This window comes from Chrysoperla carnea, chromosome 4, assembly GCF_905475395.1.
Source record: "Chrysoperla carnea chromosome 4, inChrCarn1.1, whole genome shotgun sequence".
NCBI lineage: Eukaryota > Metazoa > Arthropoda > Insecta > Neuroptera > Chrysopidae > Chrysoperla > Chrysoperla carnea.
Genome location: NC_058340.1, coordinates 8,991,556 through 9,012,269, shown reverse-complemented (window position 1 = coordinate 9,012,269; position 20,714 = coordinate 8,991,556). Strand labels below are relative to the sequence as shown.

At 30.0% G+C, this 20,714-nt stretch overlaps 4 protein-coding genes across 5 annotated transcripts; 2 read left to right on the top strand and 2 right to left on the bottom strand.

Annotated features, from left to right (window-relative positions):
• Nucleotides 1–2,173: 2,173 nt before the first annotated feature.
• On the top strand, nucleotides 2,174–11,825 carry LOC123299175 (trimethylguanosine synthase). The gene is made up of 11 exons (XM_044881451.1): nucleotides 2,174–2,343; nucleotides 2,415–2,538; nucleotides 4,213–4,711; nucleotides 5,066–5,626; nucleotides 5,724–5,850; nucleotides 7,033–7,276; nucleotides 7,358–7,832; nucleotides 9,686–9,817; nucleotides 10,153–10,328; nucleotides 10,455–10,577; nucleotides 11,648–11,825. The coding sequence occupies exons 1-11, from the start codon at nucleotides 2,234–2,236 to the stop codon at nucleotides 11,759–11,761; spliced, it is 2,685 nt and encodes an 894-aa protein (XP_044737386.1). The 5' UTR covers nucleotides 2,174–2,233; the 3' UTR covers nucleotides 11,762–11,825.
• A 640-nt stretch (nucleotides 11,826–12,465) lies between these two features.
• Nucleotides 12,466–13,301, bottom strand: LOC123298368 (small nuclear ribonucleoprotein F). Of its 2 annotated transcripts, none has more exons than XM_044880354.1 (3): nucleotides 13,133–13,301; nucleotides 12,725–12,919; nucleotides 12,466–12,653 (listed from the first exon to the last, which is right to left on the bottom strand). In XM_044880354.1, exons 2-3 carry the CDS (start codon nucleotides 12,897–12,899, stop codon nucleotides 12,562–12,564), a joined length of 267 nt encoding a protein of 88 aa, XP_044736289.1. In that variant the 5' UTR covers nucleotides 12,900–12,919; nucleotides 13,133–13,301; the 3' UTR covers nucleotides 12,466–12,561. The 2 variants fall into 2 exon arrangements, with proteins under 2 accessions (XP_044736289.1, XP_044736290.1); XM_044880355.1 differs by having other exon boundaries at nucleotides 13,177–13,295.
• A 626-nt stretch (nucleotides 13,302–13,927) lies between these two features.
• LOC123297812 (cytochrome c oxidase assembly protein COX11, mitochondrial) lies at nucleotides 13,928–16,474 on the top strand. The gene is made up of 5 exons (XM_044879602.1): nucleotides 13,928–13,947; nucleotides 14,370–14,571; nucleotides 14,636–14,791; nucleotides 14,865–15,032; nucleotides 15,705–16,474. The coding sequence occupies exons 1-5, from the start codon at nucleotides 13,928–13,930 to the stop codon at nucleotides 15,846–15,848; spliced, it is 690 nt and encodes a 229-aa protein (XP_044735537.1). The 3' UTR covers nucleotides 15,849–16,474.
• A 213-nt stretch (nucleotides 16,475–16,687) lies between these two features.
• LOC123299126 (tektin-3-like) lies at nucleotides 16,688–20,012 on the bottom strand. Its single transcript, XM_044881368.1, has 8 exons — nucleotides 19,947–20,012; nucleotides 19,725–19,879; nucleotides 19,416–19,667; nucleotides 19,118–19,344; nucleotides 18,284–18,542; nucleotides 17,499–17,721; nucleotides 17,284–17,438; nucleotides 16,688–16,954 (listed from the first exon to the last, which is right to left on the bottom strand). Exons 1-8 carry the CDS (start codon nucleotides 19,971–19,973, stop codon nucleotides 16,744–16,746), a joined length of 1,509 nt encoding a protein of 502 aa, XP_044737303.1. The 5' UTR covers nucleotides 19,974–20,012; the 3' UTR covers nucleotides 16,688–16,743.
• Between the last annotated feature and the right edge of the window lie 702 nt (nucleotides 20,013–20,714).

Sequence of the window (20,714 nt, the reverse complement as noted above, 5' to 3'; positions counted from 1 at the left end):
TTCATTCAATACTGTAATATCTCAATATACGAATATGAAATAGAAATCGTCTATCTTATTGTTTTTTTGCTCTACTAATGGCTGATCTGTACATAATTTTCTTTAAATTCTTAAGGGTACAAAGATGTATGCTGGAATTTAAAAAAAAATTGATTAAATCTTGTGAGATATTTTAAATTGTAAACGTAAAAGTATGTATTTGTGAAATTTTCTTTAAATACACACAGTACAAAATTTTAGTTCACTATTTTTATTTAAAACATTTCTTTTTTATTTAAATGTTCATAGTTTGTAGAAGTGTGTAAGCCCTGAATAATTTAGTAAATAAATATTTGTATAATTCGATATTAAAATAGTATTTAGTAATTTTCATTGTTATTTTTAACCCTCACCGAGTTATATACCCAAAAAAATCGCTAAATAAAGTTTTATTTAATGTATCATGGTATTTTTAATAACTTAAATGCAATAGTTAGTCAAATAAAATGAAGATTTTAATTACCTTCATTGTTGAATATAAGTTCCTTTTGACATAAATTTGAAGTATACATAGTTAAAAATATTGAATTCTACTTAGGGGGTAGAAAAACATTAAAAAATACCCCCAAAATCACTTTTTTGAAAATATCTGGAAAACATACGAAGATATGAAAAAAAGTTATAATAAAAAAATGTAAATATCAAAATTATTTTTATTAAATAAATCGGACGACCAGTGCAACTCTCCACTTCCTTCATTTTTGCTCTTAATGTTATATCTGCACCACTAAAACATAGACCGTATTTCTCGAATGCTCGGAATCCTTGGACTATATGAGGAGGAACGTAAAATCGAAAGCTACAAAATGGTCAACGGACTTGCTCAAGAAAATCCGCCATCCCATGTCAAAGATCGAAACTATTTTTAGGATTTATTAAAAGATTACTTCCGGCAAGGATAAATAGAGGAAATGAAAAAATACAGCAGGCTAAACGTCTTTCTGGCTCAACAAACCCGTGGCTGCATTTACACCTATCTGGGTGGGATCTGGTCATCGGTCGTTGCGTACTTTGTACTGCGCATCAGGCTGCCTTTCTCTCGAACGAGAAAGAAAGCGATGTTTAAATAATAAATTGTTTTTATTAGAGAAATCTATTTTAAAGGGCTTAAATACTTTTGCTTTTTGAAAAATGTCCTACCGAAGTGCTTTAGTTACATGCCTTAATGTACAAGCCTTTATTTCAAAACATTTGATCCAAAGAATAGACAGCGGTGAACTTATCCAGGCCGTTCAGTTATCTATCGAACGTTTATTTATCGGTATTTGAAAATTAAGGAATTCCCAATATGGTCGAGTGTTCAAAATCGTAACGGGCTTGTATGGTATGTGTAAATCGGATAGTATTTAATGCAATATTATGACAGAATAGATAATATATAATAGAAGTATAAAGTAGAAGCTTTGGAAAACTTTAAATTGATTTTACAATCTTTTTAAAGTTTTCCAAATGATAATAAGGTTTGTCCCAAGAAGCATCAGACGGCCCCCTTTGAAGCCTGAATGGCCGAGCGATCTAAGGCGTTAGTCTTAGAACGTTGGACTATTTAGACTTAGGTTGCAGGTTCGAATACAGGAAGCGGCAGTGTGAACAATTTATAATTAATGGGAGTGCAGAATTGATCACATTGTCACATTGAGTTTTTTAAACGTTTTTTAGATCGAAGGTACTCAGATAAAACTTATTTTTAGTACAATAACAGCAATTGTTTCTTATTTCCAATGTTTCTGATTTCTGAACATATTTTAACGAATAAAAAATTTAAATTCGCTAACGAATACTCTAAATAATCGATGCAGTTAGATTGCCTTTTGTTGAACTTTTTACTTTATAAACAAAGTAAGAGCATATTATAGTTGATACTTGGCAATAATCGAATAAAAAAATAAAAATATAATATTAATAAAAGAAATAAGTATGATATGATAATAAAGTAAATTTTATAATAAACATGAAATCAATAATCATGATTGTCGAAAAGCAACCTACAGAGAAAAGTCATAACTATTCAGAAATTCAGATTATTCTCTTGCTTTTAGTTATAATAACAATTATAACCTCTTTAGCATAGAATTTTAATTTAGTTCATTTTATTAAAAAAAAAACTATATCTTAATTTTTTCAACAGAAATGATGATTTAAAAACGATTTTACAAAATCAAATTAATAACAATAATTTGAATTGAAAAAGAAAATGTGTGAATGTCAATGGGAACCACTTGCAGAAATTGACTTATTTTTAACACAAGAAAATTTAAATTTGAAAAAAGATATCTATTGTTTATGCAGTCGTGTTTTCATTAGGTAAACATTTCAATTTAAACATGAATGATTTATATTGAGTAACACTACACGTGATTTATAACATAATATAGGAATGGACTCGACAATGCAAATAAACTTGGAAATATAAGTAAGGAAAATAACGAAATCGTTGAAAACGTAATAAAAAATACTGACATTACTGAAGAAACACCATCAGTAATTAATACTAAAGACGTAAGAAGAAAATTCAATTAGTTATTGCATGCAAAATAGTTGATTAATTTTTCTTCTTAAACAATTTCAAGTAATACTCAAAATAATAAAAAAACAGCATGCTAAATTTTAGTTAAATTTTACCGCAAATTTATTGAAATTTATTAAAAGTACTTTTATTTTCAAAATGTCAAAATATTTCTTTGTGTAAATTTACTTAAAGCACATGTTTTTTTTAAATCACTGTCACATTTTGTTATTTTCAAGCTAATCCAAATAATGATTTAATATTATTTCTAGTAGATTTGCATTTGGTACCAGGGGCGTAGCTACCGTCGTATCACCCGTATAAATGATACGGGGCTACAGAGGCCTCTAACTTGTGTAATATTTAATTTGAATTATTCTATCTCAATTTCTAGGAGGAAGTGATAACTTATAATAAAAAAATTTTTATTTTAATTTAATGCAAGCATTTTTGTTTCTTTTGTGAAAAATCTTTACCCTTCATTTGGGCCCCTCCAAGGCGAGCTACGCCACTGTTTGGTACACAACTACTTAATAGGTTTTTCATCCAGTTTTTGGTTTAGCAAGGTTTCAGCTGTTAAGGTATTTGTAACAACTAGCGGCTAAAAATATTTTGGCGAAACAAATTCCAAAGATGTCGTGTTCAACGAAATTAGGGATGCTTTGAGCCTAATTAGGTTGTAATTCACCGTTTAGTTTACGAATAAAACTAAATATTTAGTCCAATTCAGAAGTGAAGTGTACAATCGGTAACGTTGTTGAATTTCCTCTGCGTGGTGTTACTATGAGGTGCTGATATACAGGCAGATTTACTGAAGTAATACACTCTATTTAGAGAATTATATTTTTTTTCTTTTAAAGATAACACGTTCTCTCTTATGACGTTAGAAAAATCTAGATGATAGAATCTTAAGGGTGCCAAGTCTACTGTTGTGGATCGAAGAAATCGGTTGGCGAGGCGTTTCTTCGGTTTCTTGATAATTCGGTTTTAGTGTTATAATCTCAAGGTTTTTTGAAATTTTGATTTGGCAGCCCTTTATGAAAAATACCAACAAAAAAAAAAACTAATCTACCCAAATGAACTAACGGGTCCATGAGGAGTCCACGGGTTATCAATATCGAGTTGTCCAGGTCTCCAATTACATCTCATACTATAAAAAAGTAAAAGATAATATCCATTCAAAATATTATTCAAATTTTAATTTTTATGGCAATGTTTTCGAAATTTTTTTATCAATATATAGCATAAAACAAAGTCGCTTTCCGCTGTGTGTCCTTATGTCCCTATGTATGCTTGGATCTTTAAAACTACGCAACGGATTTTGATTCTAATAGATAGAAGATTCAAGAGGAAGGTATTTTAAATTGAAGTTGCCCAGCGAAGCGGGTAGTTCACAGCTAGTACTTTATAAAAATTAATAAAAATTTCATCCCCGTTTTTCCACCCCTAGTAAACATTTCTCAAAATAATCAAATGAATCGATTGAATCCAAATCAGACTGTTTTCCAATCCTGCTCCTTTGTAGCAACGCCACCTATCTTGCATATAAATTTATTTAGTGATAAGAACAAATAAGAGATCATTAGTAGTTAAAGCATTAATCTTGCAATTTTCGTTATATCTCAAAGAAATCTGTCAATAATTTAACAAATGATTTTTTATATTAGGTGGATAGCGCGTTAAGCTGCTATTGCAGTGCATCCCACACTGATAATATATCAACAGACGAACACGATAGCTTACGCAGCGCCCCGCCATTTTCTCGTGGTCTACAATCCAGTGATAGTGGTGCAGATTTATCTGAATCATTTGTTGAACAAGAAACATGGGAACAATTTTGGGCACATAATGGTGAAAAATTAATATGGACATCATGGATAAATAAATACAGCGATTATATAAAACCAGATTGTTTTGAATTAGATAATTCAGATTGTACAAATCCAACAATCGATGAAATATCAATAAATAATACAGACGATAAATCAATATCAAATGAAAGGAAATGTTCAGATAACGATTCATATCATAATAAGTTAATTGACGGTTGGAATCCTTTATCACCAGCAAGTATTGATGAAAGTCATCATCAAACACAAGAGTCAATCGAACAATTGTTAATAAATCCAAGGTGTGATTCGGAATGTAGTGCTGTAAATACTAAAGGTAATATTACAGATTCTATGACCAATTTTAACTCTCTGACATCATTGTTGGGCGAAGAAGTATACATAACCCACGAAAATATCTAATCCAAAGTGGAAAAAGTGTCACACCTCTTTGGTAGAACGTTCAATTTCGATATGAATTTTTTGATTATGGGTTGAGGTAAAAATGAAAACTTTGATAAGAAGGACCTTCCTATTAATATCTCATATTTGAAGATAATTTTCTAGAGGTGCATAGCAATCATTTTTTCGTAAGATATAATAAAGAAGTCACTGTGTATATTTCTTCATTATCTTGATTATTGTATTTTACTTTTATTTGTTTTTAACTATTTTAAATAATTTTTTAAAGGTACTACAGATTCTATGACCAATGTTACAAAAATTACAATTTCTTCATTAGAATCAAGCAGTAGTAGCAGCAGTAGTCGTAGTAGCTCGAGTTCGTTATCAGAACCACTTTCGCCAATACAAAGTTCATTAAGTTCTAGCTCTGAATCAGAGAATGAATTAGGGACAACCATAGACGTTGATCAATATTGGCAACATTTATGGCAACAACATTTTGAAGAACAATATTTTATAAATTTTCAAAAATTTAAATTTGATAAAGATAAATTTAAAAGTGGTGATCAATGTATCACATCTTTTGACAATAACGAAAAGAAAAAAATATCTCGCAAAGAGCTATCTGTTATACATTCTATTGGACGTACGCTAAGTAATTTAAAAGTAATGAATGAAGAAGATGAAAATTTTATTATAAATATACAAGAGGTGGATGTTACTAATGAAAAAGATAATTTAAAAATGAATTCTGATAAATGTACAAGTTTTAATGAAAATCATCATTCGATATGTAATGATGTTAGTAATACGGAAGTGGAGAAAAACCATAGTTTAGAAGTATCAGGTGAGTAAGTTAATAGAATCATGACACCTGCTATACGCGGTTTTTATCGTCGGTTTTGAGTGTTTTTTTTACTGTATATATTCTCTTCATTTTTTAGATTTGGGTCAATCTGATGAGCAGGAAATGTTAAAATTAGGATTGCCTGCTTTTTTTGGTGGTTCTTCAAAGAATATACATTCACGAATGAATGACGAAGAAAATAATACAACTCTTTTAAAGCGGAGGTAATATTCTATTTCACCAGGCACTTACGCACAGACTTCTAGCATTTTTATATAGGGTGTTTCAGAATTGCAATGTACTATTTTAGATATCCCTGGTAGAAAAAATATGTGAAGAAAGAATGAGTTTTAATAAGCCTTAAAAGTCTTAGAAACTCTGAAAAGTCTTAGGAACTCTGAATAACTCTGAATTTCTCAACTTTTTTGGACTGTCTGATTCAGAGTTATCCAGCCTTATTCAGTCCGAATTAGACAGTCCAAAAACGTTTAGAAATTTAATGTTTTTCAGAGTTCCTAAGACTTTTTCAGAGTTTCTAAGATTTTTTGAGTGTTTTTAAAACTTAAAGACTTATTCTTTCTTCAAATATTTTTCCATCAGGAACGTGTTCTCTAGCACAAAATATATACAAATTTGCGTGGTTACTAAAAAGAATCTACACTACAACTTTATAAAAATGCAAGAAAGGACACCACAAAGTTCTCTGATAGGAAATGGTTTTATTCAAGCAAAATTTCTAGATGTAGGAATTCTGATAGTTCTTCTTGGTTAGTGAAAGGCAAAAGTTGAAATATATGCCATAATGCACGTCTGCTATTTATTCAATTTAAAAAAATTCACCGATTAAAATTTTTATTTTTTTGAACTCCATTGTGTGGGGTCTTATTGGAGATAGGTCTTAAAAATGGAATATATAAATACTTCAATGAATTTTCAAAAAACCTGAACTTTGTGTCCCTGGAGACCTTTTTTTACTCATTAACTGTCAGAATGAAACTACCAGTAAAAACACGGTCGTATATACAGGTCTAACAACTCGTTGCCCAAACCTGTGACCGATACGCGTATCGCTACTGGAGCTTCTTGATCTAGACTGCAGATGGCGTGCTTGTCGAAGTTTGCGTTATCAATACGAAATAAAGTATACCAAATGCAAACGACTACTCATGCGCCACCAGTGTTCTACGCGGGAACTACTTTACGGTTCAACTATATCGATCACGCTTCACTCTATGTGATGGTATATGAAGTTAACAGACCTGTATATATGACCGTGAGTAAAAACTATCAAAAATCATAATTTTATAAATTTTCAGTGCAACCAATTTTTCATAAGAATTTTTCGAGATCATTGTAATTTCTAATTTTTAATTCCTGTTTTGCCAAAATTTTATTATTTATTACAGTCATGAAAGTGATTCTGAAGAGGTTAGTTCAAATAGCAATACAGAACGTCTTTCTGGAGCATTTTCGTTAATGGGATATGTCTGGTCTCCAGAAACATCGTCAAATATATCAGGAGATGTTTCATTTCGAAAAAAACATATTCGATTACAAAATAGGCAATTAAAAATGACACTTCCAACAAATTCCATAGTTCGCAAACATATTTATTTTGACGAGGAAGGAAACACAGTTACGGGGCACGAGGTAATTTTTTTTAAATTTAAATTAAATCGTTTTATAGTCAAAAACACAAAGTGTGTCGCTTAAATTGATTGTATATTTTAGGATGAGATTGTTTTTAAAAAATCAAACGAAATATCGAATGATCACGTGTTGCCAATAGATCTAGAAACTAGTTCAGATGACGAAAAACATTCGGGAAATTTAACAAAATTACGTTCGCAATCAAAAAAGAATGTAGCTGCATGTGATTGTTATGAAAACATAGAAATAACTAAAGAAACAACTGATTCAACCACAAATCAATCAAATATTCCTGAAAGTTTAGACAGTATTATTGCACGTTCTCGAATTTTTGCTAATAAATCAATAGATAATCTTGTTGATGAATTAGATAAAAGTTCTGATTGTGATACAAATAATTCTGTAAAAAAGGAGAAAAAACGTAAGAAACGATCGAAAAAGAATCCTACTTCAAACTATCCAACAATTGTAACTGAAAATCCTGAATTGAAAAAATATTGGTTTAAACGATTTCAGTTATTTAGTAAATTTGATGAAGGAATTTTACTTGATTATGGTAAGTAGGTATTATTAAATATGACAGAATTACGGAAAATGAAATGTTCAATTACCTTTGTGCTTTGCAGCCCGAATGAAGCATAGATCCAGACCGTTACGGCTCAAATGTCAATCTCGTTTTGTAGTTAACAAATCAAAAAATAATTTTAAGAAAAGTTTCAAAGTTTGATGTCGGACATCATTTTTATACCATGTATATATGAAATATACATAGTATATTAAGTTTAGTCCCAAGTTTGTAACGCTTAATAATAATGATGCTGGGAAAAAAAGTTTGTCATAGGTGTTCATAAAATCACCTAATTAGTCCATTTCCGGTTGTCCGTCCGTCCGTCTGTGTTGGCTCCGATTTCGATAAAACTCAGTTTATAAGGTAATTTTGACCCATAATTTACAAAAATCGTATTTATATAACGATTAGGAAACTAGTTTCGGAGATATCGAGCCAAAATATGGGATAATGGGTGATATTTCAAAAACTATGCTTCCAATCATCAAATGAATATGATTTTTGAATTTTTTGGGTCAAAATTACCTTATATACTAAGTTTTATCCAAATCAGAAACCATAAATTTTTTTCGATTTTTTGGAACTTTTTTAAGGGGTGCCCTTTACAAAAATCGAAAAAATCGAAAAAAAAATGTTAGCTCCGATTTCGATAAAACTCAGTTTATAAGGTAATTATGACCCATAAATTACAAAAATGGTATTAATATAACGGTTAGGCAACTAGTTTCGGAGATATCGAGCCAAAATATGAGAAAATGGATGATATTTCTAAAACTATGCTTCCAATCAACAAATGAATACGATTTTTGAATTTTTTGGGTCAAAATTACCTTATATACTAAGTTTCATTCAAATCAGAAACCATAAATTTTTTTCGATTTTTTGTTTATGTACACTCACTATCAGAAAAAGTGCCACAGTTAAAACATTCTAAGTGTACGCATCATATGTTATGTTATAATAGTAACACTTAGAATGTTTTAAAACGAGCATTTTTTGTGACATTGAGAATACTTTAGTTTATGTATGTGAAATATACCAAGGTATACTAAGTTTTGTCCCAAGTTTGTAACGCTTAAAAATATTGATGCTATGAACAAAATTTAGGTATAGGTATTCATAAAATCATTAAATTAGTCCATTTTCGGTCTGTCTGTCTGTCGTCTGTCCATCTGTCATCACGATAACTAAAAAACGAAAAAACATATCAAGCTGAAATTTTTATATAATGCATCTAAGTGAGCAGTATTATATACATGTGTTCTCTCCCACTCTATGCAGGCACACAACAGAAGAACTGTTGTATAGCTGAAAAGACATCGAAGCCACGATACAAGTCTTTTTTGCAATTTCATATAACATCTATAATATCTCTTACTTAGATGCATTGCTTAACGCATGTACTTTGTCATACTCGCGATATTTATATGCCTAGATGTAAATCGAACTAGTGGTATATGTGTGACATGAATGTATGTGTAATGTGAAAGAGTAATCAACACTGCCTATACATGGTATTTCAACAATTAACTCAGTCAATTGTTTGTTTTCACTTGTTTGACATCAGATTGGATCTAGTTCTTCGGGTTCATTTAATAGCCAATTTAGATCCTTAACGGTATTAAGAGATAGAATAACGCTTTAAATTAGAAAGTTGATCCTCATAAAGAAATTACAATTTTTGATTAAATAATTTTTTCGAAAAACGGTAGTTTTCGGAGGAAAAGCGACTTAAAAATATTTATTTTTTGATTGGTTACGTACAAAACGAGATGTTTAGGTGTATAGATTAAAATGGCACATTCTGTAATTATTTAAAAAATGTCGAATTGTCTTTTTAGAAAGTTGGTTTTCGGTTACTCCAGAAAAAGTTGCTAAATACATTGCAGAACGTTGTAGTTCAAATATAATAATTGATGCTTTTTGTGGCGCTGGTGGAAATACAATTCAATTTGCTTTAACATGCGAAAAAGGTAAGTTCAAAAATTTAGTATTCGTAAGTTCTGTTAGAAATATCTATGCAATTTCCAAAAAAAATTGATCTACAGATTACCGTATTACCATAAAGTGTTCGTTGAATGTTTACCAGTTATGGATTAGAGGGAGGTCTTAATTGAACTGAAAAACTTAGATTGAATTCAATACTCGTATACGATGTGTGCCTTTGAAATTAACATTTTTCGTTTGGAGCATTTTCCTAGCTTAAACTTATTTTTCGTGTTTCACGCATATGACAAGTTAAAAAAGCATCCTGTATATATGTAAATAAAATTCAATTAATTTAATTGTATTTTGAATATTTTTCCAGTAATTGCAATAGATATAGATCCAGAAAAAATTAAATTAGCAAAGCACAATGCTAGTATATATGGTGTTGCTGATCGTATTGAATTTATCGTTGGAGATTTCACGAAAATTTATCATAATTTAAAAGCCGATGTAGTATTTTTAAGTCCTCCTTGGGGTGGTCCAAGTTATCTAAAGGTATATAAAAATATTTTTTTCAAACGATTAATTTTCTATTGAATAGTATTAAATTTAATTTCAAATATTTGTTCATTTTTTATGAATGTTTTTTAAAGAATTTATAAAACAATTTTATACTTTCAGACTGAAAAATACGATTTAGAATCAATGCTTGAACCAGAACCTCTTTCAGAATTATTAAAGAAAACGAGACATATTACGCATAATGTATCGGTTTTTTTACCACGAAATAGCAATACTAGTCAGGTAATTTTTATTCAATTTTATAAGTTACGTTATACAATGTAAAATACTCCAAAAGCTTTTGACTTAGTAAATCTGCTAGGATCTGTTTTCGTCTAGTAGCACACAAAAAAATACGATTCTTTGAGATAAATTTTTTAAAAGCATAGTATAAGTACACCTATAAGCCGGAATGCATAGGAAAAGTGAGGAAACAGCCCCGATTGACACGATTTTCGGAAGACATCATAGAATTCATTACGAATCGGATTCGTAAACATCGGCCAAAAATATCTGCTAGAGCAAAGTTTGGATGAAAAATACTTAATATGCCGTTTTTGTACCAAACAAGTTAAACTCTTGGCCAAAAATGACACGATTTTCGGAAAAAGTGACAGCATTACATAAAGAATACTGCCGCACACATAAAGAAACCACCTTCACAACATGGGGCTCTCTAATGATTCCATTTCTAGAACCTGTATGGAGAACGATGAAACGTCTATACATGTTATTTGCACCTGCAGGACGTCAGATTTAGAATGTTTGGTCCGAAACCTTGGATTCACCAATCTTGGGAGAAATTCCAGCGAAGAAGCTGTACCCTTTCTATGTGGCATCTAGCCTCGATAGAATTCTATAGCTTCGTCTGCTTAAAAAAGCATTAAAAAGCAGGTTGTTATCAAGAACGGCACAGAGGACCTTAGAAGAGGTTAGGGTCCCATTTGCGGTACCCTTCTTATGTTTTATTATTATTATCCTCGGTACTAAGAGACAGTTCAGCAATTATTAATTATAGTTAGTACCACATTTGGCTATTACTTTTAGTATTTACCCTGTAGTTAGCATATTTTAGTGGTTGTTTTCAGGCATAGTCTTGTTACTAATAAACGTATACAGACTGGACTGCAACGTAGAATATAGTACACCGCTCAATCAAAAATAAGAAATACAAGGCTTTCTCATTTGATATGTATCAGACTAAATTGGAGTTCTAGGTAATTTTAATTGTAAAAAGTAACTTTTAATCGTAAAAAGTAATTTTAGTTCGTTTAAAATTAGTTATATAATAAATATGATTTTTTCGTTTACAGTTAGCACTCTTCGCAGGACCAAATGGTAAAGTTGAAGTTGAACAAAATTTTTTAGATAAAAGTTTTGTATCTTTAACTGCATTTTATGGTGATTTAATTCATTGTTTGGATTAATTTACTTAGTTATAAGAGTAATAATTTAAATTTCACAAAGACTGTACGTAATAACATTCTTTACTTTTAATGATTTATCTTTAGATTGTTTGTTTTTTTAATTCATGTAGAAAATACGTTTCTACATCTTTTATTAGTAGAAAAAATAAATTACATACACAATACAATGTAGTGTACACTTATTTAAAACCAACCATTTAGTACAATCAAAATTGATCAAAAAGAAATACAGTGGATTCTCGATAACTCGTTATCGTGTGTGGACAACCCCTAGACCTCTGAGCATTATCACAGGGTTAACCTTAGATCATATATTTTAAATAGTGTATTTTCAAAGGGATTAACGCACAAAAGCAAAAAATCGACGAACTCAACTCGGATTCTCCCCATTAAATTGCAAAATTTGATTGTTTTCCCGAACTTGTTTTTTCGTCAATTTTTACCATGTAGCAGAACATTAAAATAAAATTGAAAAGTAAACACGCATTATTGCCCAATGGAAACTGGATTTCCGCCGTTGATTTTAGATTTATTTTTCTTAATTAATGTTTTCTAAATAAATTTTATTTACAAATTATTATTAATAAATTTTTAACAAAAACCTGAAGAAACAAAAAACTCAACAGGCTGCAAAAAATTTGGGTTTCATTTTAAAAAAGGTTAATTTTTGACTATTTCTCAGCCAAATATAGGTGGAGTCCCACGTATTATAACTAATTAGTATTTAACTGATTATTTTTATTTGTTTTATACAAAAATACGAATCACAATACATTAACTTAAACTCTACAAATGAACATTTAGTCCTTCATTTCTCCTTCTTCATCTTCTTCGTCAATACCACGAATATACAATACATTATTACATCTTATTAGTACTTCGCCTAAATTACCTACAAACAAAAATTCGTTAAAAATTAGCATACAAATATTTATTTTAAAACAAATTTCATAAATATCCTACCTGTGCAGTTACCATCTACATGTTCTTCAGTATTGGCTAATTGTAAATTCATATATCCATCGACCGACACCAAGTATCCTTTATACTCATGGCCCCATTTCAGTTTCACCATTACAGGCTTACCGGTTAAACTATTTAAAAATGGTTTAGGGTTTATGGGCATAGCAGTTGCCATGTTTAATGTTGTTTATTTTACTGAAAACAGAATTGAAATCGATCAATTAGGTATATTATTTTAATGGAAAAGAATAGGGGGCCTAGATAAACATTATCTTCAAATAGAAATTTTTAAAATTTCCGAAAAAAAATTTTCTTTAACCCGGAAATTTCGCAGTTTAATGCTTTATGCTTGAACAATTATTTTTAGGTTAGTTATTCAAACGTAGTATAATTTATATTTTTAAATACCTGCAAATAAAGATTATTCAAAATAATTTAATGCGATGACTTATCCTTCAATTTACGAAACGATGAAAATTATTTTTCACTTAGTTTTGAGCGATTTTAACCTATGCAATTACTAAAGCATTTGCCGGTTAGAGAAAATTATAAAATTAGGTTGCATTCTGTTCTACACATAAAGTGCAGAAAATCCTTGATGTAGGGTGGCAGTGGCAGTTTTATAACTAATTCTTCCACCATCGAGGGTTTTTTTTTTTGTTAGCTGTGCTATTTAAGAAAATATAAAAAAATGTTGGCAAAATCTGAAGAAATGGAAAATTTGGTAAATAATACCAAAATTTTGTTTATAGGTAAACAAGCGAAAACAAATAATTGACTGAGTTAATTGTTGAAATACTCTGTATAGAAAGTGTTGAATATCAGTGCTTCAACACTGATATTCAACAATATCAATAATTTGTTGAATATCAATGATTTGCGGTGACGTTTACGAAAAAATGTTTCAAAAATGTTTTTACATTTAAACTTTTGTTCTATCTCTAACGGTTTACAGGATCCAATTGACCTATGTTGCTCATTTACGAACTTATAGCTTCACTTAATGTTACGATTTTAAGATGCTATTAAAATTTCAGCTTGATCTCCATTTCGTTTTTGAGTAATCGTGACGACAGACAGACGGACTGTTTTTGATCGCTCACCTTAATAAAAATATATTATAATAAACTAATTAGTTATAATAATTTATTAAATAATTAGCGTTTATAAATTGTTGTTCGTTTAACAGCTAACAGAATAGTGATGAATTTGGTAAGTGTCAAGTAGGTGAACATATAATGGTTGCCATGGATATAGCACATACAGCACATGGTTACGTGACGATTTCTACCAGTTAGTTCACCATGACAAGCCACGTTAAGGGACAGCTGCCCCTACCTATACATCTCTTGGGGACGCCCATGCAGTTTACTGTAATGAATGCAGCGGCAGCCTATTGATATTGTTATAAACCTGTCAGATGTTTATTCATGACCTAATCAATTCAAATTGAATCGAACATTTTAGCAACATAACAGAAGTTTAGAAAAAATACAATCTTTAAGATTAGAAAATACACAATAAGTATTTAATTCCTTTTTAAAAATGTTACATTCATAAAACATTATAACATTCATAATATATTAACGCCCAAAATGAATATTTTTAACCTCAAAATATGTACAAATTTTTGTATAAGTAAAAAATTCGTAAAAAATTTAATATTAAATAATACAAAACTATTTCATGAAACCAAAATCAAGTTAGCACCAAATGAACATATTAAAAATCATAAACACATTAACCAAAAAGACTTAAAATCCACGTTATACTATGTAACTGCGGCTGGAATTTTAGCTGCAGGTTTAAGTTATGCAGCAGTACCATTGTATAGAATGTTTTGTCAAGTAAATATAATAATTTTGACTTTACTTGTAATATTTGCAACTCATGAATTATCTTTTGAAATAGGCGTATAGTTATGGGGGTACGGTAGGAAGAGATGATTCAGGCGTTCACATAGAAGATATGAAACCTATACGAGAACGTTTAATAAAAATTAGATTTAATGCCGATATTGGCGCAAGTATGAGATGGAATTTTAAGCCACAGCAAACTGAAATTACGGTAATTATTTATTTTGAGCTTGTATTTAAATTAATGATGTTTAAAATTAGTAAATATAATGATAGAATTTTAGGTAGTTCCTGGTGAAACAGCATTAGCTTTTTATACTGCAAAAAATCCAACAGACCATCCAGTAACTGGTATAAGTACTTATAATGTTGTTCCATTTGAAGCAGGACAATATTTTAATAAAATACAATGTTTTTGTTTTGAAGAACAATTATTAAATCCCCATGAACAGGTATACATATACATTTTAAAATTTAGAAATAATATAATCACTATATAATCGTTATAATCGATAATAATATCACAAATCATTAATTCTGACGTTTCCTTATCTTTTTTGGCTTATTAAATAGCTCCCTAAGTTCTCTATGCCCAAGAACCTTCATATGGCTTAAGATTACCCACTCCAATAATAGCACACTTATAAAAAACATAAAAAGAATTATATAAGTCAGTCACTTCGTTTAACATATACAGGGTGTTCTACTTAAGTTGGCTATATATGGAAAACTTTTTATACCATGTACATATGAAATATATGAATGTATATCAAGTTTGTAACGCTTAAAAAAATTGATGCTACCAACAAAATTTTGGTATAAGTGTTCATAAAATCACCTAATTAGCCCTTTCTCAGTGTGCGTCTGTCTGTCAACACGGTAACTCAAAAACGAAAAAAGCCATCAAGATGAAATATACCGTGCTCAGGATGTAAAAAGTGAGGTCGAGTTCGTAAATGAGTAACATATGCCAAGGGTAAATGAGTAACATATGTCTTGGGTCCGTAGGACCATTCTTGTAATCTATTAGAGTTAGAACAAAAGTTTTTATATTAGTGTACGCAGCCCCTTACTTTTTGACGAGAAATTAAATAATTTTGGCTAGTAAATTTTTATCGTCTTAGGTTGATATGCCCGTATTCTTCTATATTGATCCAGAATTTGCAGAAGATCCAAAAATGGAATTGGTTGATAATATTACTTTATCATATACATTTTTTGAAGCCAAAGAAGGTCTTAAACTACCAGTGCCGTCTTTCGTAAAATGAATACTGAGTAGTTTTTTGGTTGTGAGTATGAATCATGGATTGTACTTTATAAAAGATCCTCAGTTGCTAAAAATATATTAAAAATAGGGAGGAATTTGAAAAAAAACTGTCTTTTGTTTTATGTTTTTATAGTTCGACAATTTAAAATTAGTTCTCTCGTGCGAATATCATGCAGAAATTTCTTAATCTATACACTTAAACACCCCGTTTTGTAGTTAACCAATAATAAAAATAACCCAAACAAAAATTGCAGAGTTTGATGGGGGCCATCATGTTCTGAAATCAGATTGGACCTATTTCCTCGGGTTTAAGCCAATTAAGATCCTAAACGTAAGCTTTTGGAGGAAATGCGACTTAAAAATATGCCATTTTTACATTTAATCAGAAAATATGCTAAAGTTTATCGATAATTGTTTGTTCATGGGCAGAGGCGAATGTCCTCTACTGTCCTTGATAACTTTTGGCTAAAGTATTTTTCCGTAGTTGGCATGTTTGTTAAAGAATCTTGAAGAATTAGGTCTAATCTGATGTCAGAACATGTGACCCTTCAAACTCTACAGCTTATGTTTAAGTTATTTTTTTATTGGTTAACTACAAAACGAGATATTTAGGTGTGTAGATAAAAATGGCCCACCTTGTAAGCCGATTAATTTGGAAAATTTGAGTTTTTAGCACTTGGGGACCATTAAGCGCTCATTACTAATAAAAATATTGGTTATTTATTAATGTAGTGAATTTAAAAAGTATATTAATTTTGTTATTTATTTTATTGAATTGTAAACAATAGAATTGTAAATAAATAAAATATACAGATATTTTGTAAAAATAAAAAGGTGATTTTAAAATAATTACACAAACATTGGTGGAAACACTAACACTTTTTGCTTGCTCATTTTTAATACTTTATAGTTGAAGTTATAGGGTATGCTCGTCGCATTCCCATGCATTTATCCCGATCTATAAATAATGCATTCACTTTTAATGATAAATCTTTCTCTAAATTATTTCTTGTACATAATAATTGCTGATGTTGTGCTTCAGCTTCTTGTAGTTTTCTATGAAGCATATCAACACTTTTTTGTAAAGTTTTTACTTCACCTATTAATCTAAAATATAAAACAAAAAAAATGTTAAAGTATTACGATTTCAGTTTATCACACAATTTACATATTAATATGAAATATAATAGTATAGTAATGTGGCAAACGAAGTTACGAACCCATTCATAACTCACGTAAGTATAGGGCGGAGTATTGCTTAGTGTAGCGATATTTGAAAAAAAAGGTGGAGTTCAAGGAAATGGATGTTCGCAGTCCAACTACTAAGAGATACTAAGGGGTGTGACATTCATATTATCACCTGTACCGCCGCAAAACTGATGCCATGGTTCTTAAACTTACTTTTCTCTCGTCTGTAGTAAAATGTTGTAACTTACTTATTTTGTGCTTCATCTTTGCTATTTTCAATACCACGTCGATGGCTACGAGCTTCTAATCTTGTTTGTGCAACTTTCATCGGTGCTGTTTTATCAATTATCGCTTTTCGTAGAAGTTCAATATTTTTCTCGACATCAAATAATTCATGCTGTACCTGTTTAAATATATCAATTTATTAAAAATTTTTACTTGTGCTAAAAATATTTCTGTATACCTTTTGTAAATGTAATTGTAATTTACTTTTAATTTCCATAAGTTCAGCTGATCGTCGTGCTAGTGTGTTGTTGGTATTCGACCAAACATTCCAAACTTCAATCGCACACGAGTTTATAAGATTTTCAGAATCAGAGTTAAGTTGATTAGATTTAGCTCTTTCTGACTGAGATTTGAGTACGACTCGATTACTATTCTCTGCCCATGAATCAGTTGTACTTATTCTACATGGTTTGAAATAAATAAAATGTTATTTAAAAAAAAAAAACGTAAACAGTAAAATAATTATGCTTGTATTAGAAAATTTAAGGTAGTACAAGCACCAAGGCATTTTTACATTTAGGGTTGAAATTATTTGTACCTTGTTTTCAATTTTGATGATGAATTTTGTTATAACTTCATGAATGTAGACGAAAAATAATAATAAAATTTTTCGATATCTGTCTTGGTTTTCGAAATATTGAAAGCTAAATAATTAAACAAAATTTTCAATTTTTGATATTTTGCATATTACTCCAGATATCGAAAAATTTTATTCTTACTTTTCTAAACTACTACTAAAATGTTCAGAATTGATTTAGACTTCCAATTTCATATAAAAAAGTCAAGTTTTTTATTAAAGATTCCTTTTGTGCTCGTACATCCTTAAAAACAGGCTAAAATTTACTGAAGATAAGTTGGGAACTTTGAATATATTGCACAAAATGGTCCTCCAAAGATCTTCACCATTTTTCGGCTTGTGTTAAAATTTTTTTCAATTGGTTTTAATTAAAAATATATTCTTACGTAGGATCATATTTTTCTATACCACCGTAATATGCTAAGCCACTGGAGTAATTATTTAATTGATGGCACATATTGTCGATTCCTAAAGCACCTTCTTTACTCCTTACATCTGTTTCCAATAAATGTTGACAAGCGCGATTATTTGATTGCTGTGCCCTTGATTTTTCAAGTAAATTTTTAAAACGAAGTTGATAGTTTTTAATTACTTCTATTTCTTTTAACAAGGCTTGCTCTACACCGTCGTGTACCAGTTCGGTGTCTAATAAAATTAAAAAAAAATTAGCACAATAGTAAAAAGATTGAAACTGAAGGTATTTTAATTTTTAATTACAAGTATTCTAGAAATTAAATTTGATAAAAATTTTTAATATATGTAGAAATATACTTAAATATTCTGATTTTGAGTCATAAAAGCACATTATTGTTTTATTATATTAAAATTAAAAGTCATAATTTTTAATCTGTATATCACGTGATCTAAAACACGAGGCATCATGATGTGACGTCATATAGGCAAAAATAATATGCATTAATTACTAATTTGTTTATGATTTTCATAGTAATTATATGTTATGTTACCATCAACTTTATTTATACATATAATAATTACATACATGACTGTTGTTTTTACCAATATTACGTCTCCGTAATGGCTGACAGCGTTTATGCGAGCATAAAAACGTTTAAAATTTAATTTAATTTTATGGCAACAAAACGTGTTTTTATTGCCGATATATATATTTTTTGTGGCTTTTTATTCGGAAAATCAACATTTTGAATTACTTTTCCAAACATAGTAGAATACCCTATTGGTGGATGTTTTATGATTGTTACCTTCTCTAGCTTCTCTTTGATACAAACACTCTTGAGCTATGTGTAAAGGACCTTCCAAATCTTGAAGAGCTTTTTCCATGGCTTTAATATTGGTCGACAGATCTTCCATGTTAAGCTTCTGTAGTTCATTACTGACTTCATTTCTCCAAAATGTTACATCTGTTATACGTTCTCCAAGAGTTCGGCCGGAAAGACGTTGATTTGAAGCAGTTTGTTCATCTGTTTCTCTTAGATAAAATGTTTATAATTTTTTATTTAAAATATGGTGTAGGTTTAATCAATTACTGCATTAAATTACCTCATCACTTTAACGAAATCATTTCGTAATCGTTCAGAATAATTTCTAATTGTGTCAGATTCATTAAATTGTGAAACATTATGTTGCGACCACTCTTCTGGTGTATATCGAGTAAACAAAGCTGCTCGAGCTGCATGTGCAGGATTTCTATCAAATCCAGTGATTATGTTTGGGAAATGTAACGGTTCTGTAGGCATTCCATAAGGAGTATAGCATGGATCCACTAGCGAGTTGGTAACATATTGACTTTGTCTATAAACCACAAAAGATTTAAATGTAAGTATTTTATATAAAAATGAATGAACTTACAATGGTGTTGCCGCAATGTTTTCATATCCAAGCGTTGGTCTCCATGGATGAGGCCGCGGTGTATCATAATAACGACCAATTCTTGTAGGAATAGGCTTCCCAGAAATTTGTTCCATGCATGGTTCTGCAGCAACCGTAGTCCATGGTTGAAGTTGCTAAATTATAAAATATTATTAGCATTAGTTATCAATAATTTTGATATTCTTTTTAATTATATTCTACCGAATAAAACACAGTTTCTTCACCCATTGTTCTAAGTTAATTTATAAACCTCATACTCAATTTTTTTTTCAATAAATATTTGAAATATAAATTTGATTACTATAGTGATTTCGACTTGTATTTTTATTGTGACTAATATTTACCAAAACATTTTAAAAATGTGATTTTGTAATAAAGGATAAACTGTCTATTAAAGGATCGCCTTTGAGTTAAAATATAAACAGTTTTTAAAAATAGGTAAGTTTCAAAGGATCTCTGGAAATTAGATGGATTCATTTTCAAGGTCGGATACAGGATTTCGCTCATGGAGAGGGGGCCGGTAATTCAATTTTTTAATTTTTCACACTTTATGATGTTAACTTTCATCGATTTAATTTCTATTAAAATAAAAAACAGAAGCTTTTTTCTCGCAAAATTGGTAATCATCCAGAGGAAGGCAATTGCAGGGACTCAAGATCCAGTTGACCTATGGTGCTCATTTACGAACTCATCCTCACTTTTAACGTCCTGAACACTCTATAAAACACGCGTTTTTAAGTTATCGTGTTGTCAGACAGACAGACGAACAGACAACCGAAAATGTAGGTACTAATTAGGTGATTTTATGAACACCTATACCAAAATTTTGTTGGTAGCATCTATATTTTTAAGCGTTACAAACTTGAGACTAAACTTAGTACACCTTGATATATTTCATATATAAAAAACATTCCTATTAAAAATCATATGGAACAAACTTTTCGATTATATCGTGAAGAACACACATGT